At 43.4% G+C, this 2,281-nt stretch overlaps 1 protein-coding gene across 1 annotated transcript; it reads right to left on the bottom strand.

Moving 5' to 3' along the window:
• Positions 1 to 980: 980 nt before the first annotated feature.
• LOC138370499 (glutamate-rich protein 6B-like) lies at positions 981 to 1,361 on the bottom strand. Its single transcript, XM_069334874.1, has one exon. The coding sequence runs from the start codon at positions 1,359 to 1,361 to the stop codon at positions 981 to 983; it is 381 nt and encodes a 126-aa protein (XP_069190975.1).
• Between the last annotated feature and the right edge of the window lie 920 nt (positions 1,362 to 2,281).

Here is a 2,281-nt window from a genome sequence, read left to right as displayed (position 1 = left end):
ACCAGACCACACACTAGAAGGTGAAGGGACGACGACGTTTCGGTCCATCCTGAACCATTCTCAAGTCGATAGCTATTAATTATTGTGTATTTCATTCGCATCTTGAGAGCTGTAGTTTACTTGAATTTACCTGAGGGCCACTATCTTTCTAGTGGCCTCGATGAGGACAGGAAGCCGGCGGCTTGTCAAAGGTTCCTCATTTGTCCTGATGATTTTATCAAGCTGGATCTTAAAATTCAGCAATATTTTGTCATATAAGGATTTGGCGTAGGTAGGCGGTTCCATAAGCTCTAGGGTGAAAAAGCAACTCCTGTTTTCTGTCCTATTGTGCATCCCATACTCATCTTGTGAACGGTGGTTTGTTGTGCATCTCTTATCATCCTGTTAACATTAATTTATTTTGTACCACATACTCATCCTGTGACTGGTGGTTTTCTGTGCCCCTTAAACTCATCCTCGCGGTAGTTTACTGTGGACCCCCACACCTATCCTGCGAGGTATACTTTATTGTGCCCTCCATACTCATTCTGTGAGCGGTAGTGACGTTATTGTGCCCTCCATACTCATCCTGTGAGCGGTAGTGACGTTATTGTGCCCTCCATACTCATCCTGTGAGCGGTAGTGTAGTTATTGTGCCCTCCATACTCATCCTGTGAGCGGTAGTGTAGTTATTGTGCCCTCCATACTCATCCTGTGAGCGGTAGTGTAGTTATTGTGCCCTCCATACTCATCCTGTGAGCGGTAGTGTAGTTATTGTGCCCTCCATACTCATCCTGTGAGCGGTAGTGTAGTTATTGTGCCCTCCATACTCATCCTGTGAGCGGTAGTGACGTTATTGTGCCCTCCATACTCATCCTGTGAGCGGTAGTGTAGTTATTGTGCCCTCCATACTCATCCTGTGAGCGGTAGCTATTGTGCCACCCCATACTCATCATGTGAGCGGGTAACTGTTGTGCACCCCATGCTCATCATGTGAGCTGTTAGCTATTGTTTATCCCATACTCATCCTGTGAGCGGTAGCTATTGTGCATCATATACTCATCCTGTGAGCGGTAGCTATTGTGTATCATATACTCATCCTGTGAGCGGTAGCTATTGTGCATCATATACTCATCCTGTGAGCGGTAGCTATTGTGTATCATATACTCATCCTGTGAGCGGTAGCTATTGTGCATCATATACTCATCCTGTGAGCGGTAGCTATTGTGCATCATATACTCATCCTGTGAGCGGTAGCTATTGTGCATCATATACTCATCCTGTGAGCGGTAGCTATTGTGCATCATATACTCATCCTGTGAGCGGTAGCTATTGTGCATCATATACTCATCCTGTGAGCAGTAGCTATTGTGCCACCCCATACTCATCATATGAACGGTTAGCTATTGTTTATCCCATACTCATCCTTTGAGGCGTAGCTATTGTGCACACCATACTAATTGTATGGCCGATCGACATACAGTATCTGCTTTGGAGAAACTTCAACACCAGGAAACAAAAATCATTCCTGAACTAAGTCGACTTAGTTCACTTTTAGGGTTAACAAGTTTGTGCGTATGACCCACAAGCACTCAGATGGAAGGGCAGAGTGGTCCTACACCTTACACCCCAATTTCAGATACACAGTAAATATTATTATAACTAGCATTATGATGTGCAACGATACGCGTGGGGCAGGTAGAGAAAGTCTGAACCGTTATTTACAAGTCACGACGTGGTCTTGTGGTCCACGGCGGTTCAGGGACACATTTCCTCACCGCTATTGTTCAGTGAAGATGCAACATATGGGAACATGTGATACTTAAATATTATACCGATATTTGTATTATAAAGTATGTGTAAAATGCATAGAGGACGAAATTATTGATTAAAGGAATTGGTGGTGCCGTTGCTATTGGTTAAGTTAGTAATTTATTATGCATCCTATCCCCATTCCGAGGGCGGTGGTGAAAAGGGTTACCGGGGCATAAACTCCACAGTTCAATTAGCTAAGCAAATAATAATAATAATAATTTATTGTGGGGGGAGGAGGACAGGCAGCCACAGTGTAAGAGTAACAATCTTGTGAAGCTAGGTTCAAATTCAAGTATGTTTATTGAGACAAGGAAAATCTCAAAGGGATAGAGTAACTTACGCTATTTTACTATTAATATTTCATTCAAAATGATATGCTACTAGAAATTTTAGCCAAATATCCCCAGTTTGCTAACTGTAGGTAGTAACTTAGTAATTGTAACCTATCCACCGCTGCCCACTGGATGGGGGGCGGTGTGCAGGACAA

The sequence above is a fragment of the Procambarus clarkii genome, chromosome 32, assembly GCF_040958095.1.
Source record: "Procambarus clarkii isolate CNS0578487 chromosome 32, FALCON_Pclarkii_2.0, whole genome shotgun sequence".
Classification (NCBI taxonomy): domain Eukaryota; kingdom Metazoa; phylum Arthropoda; class Malacostraca; order Decapoda; family Cambaridae; genus Procambarus; species Procambarus clarkii.
The sequence above is the reverse complement of the archived record's forward strand: the minus strand, read 5'-3'. Positions and strand labels throughout refer to the sequence as shown.

Bases quoted from the DNA above. Each gene is read 5' to 3' on its own strand.
- LOC138370499 (XM_069334874.1), bottom strand. From the start codon at position 1,361: ATGGGGTGGCACAATAGCTACTGCTCACAGGATGAGTATATGATGCAC.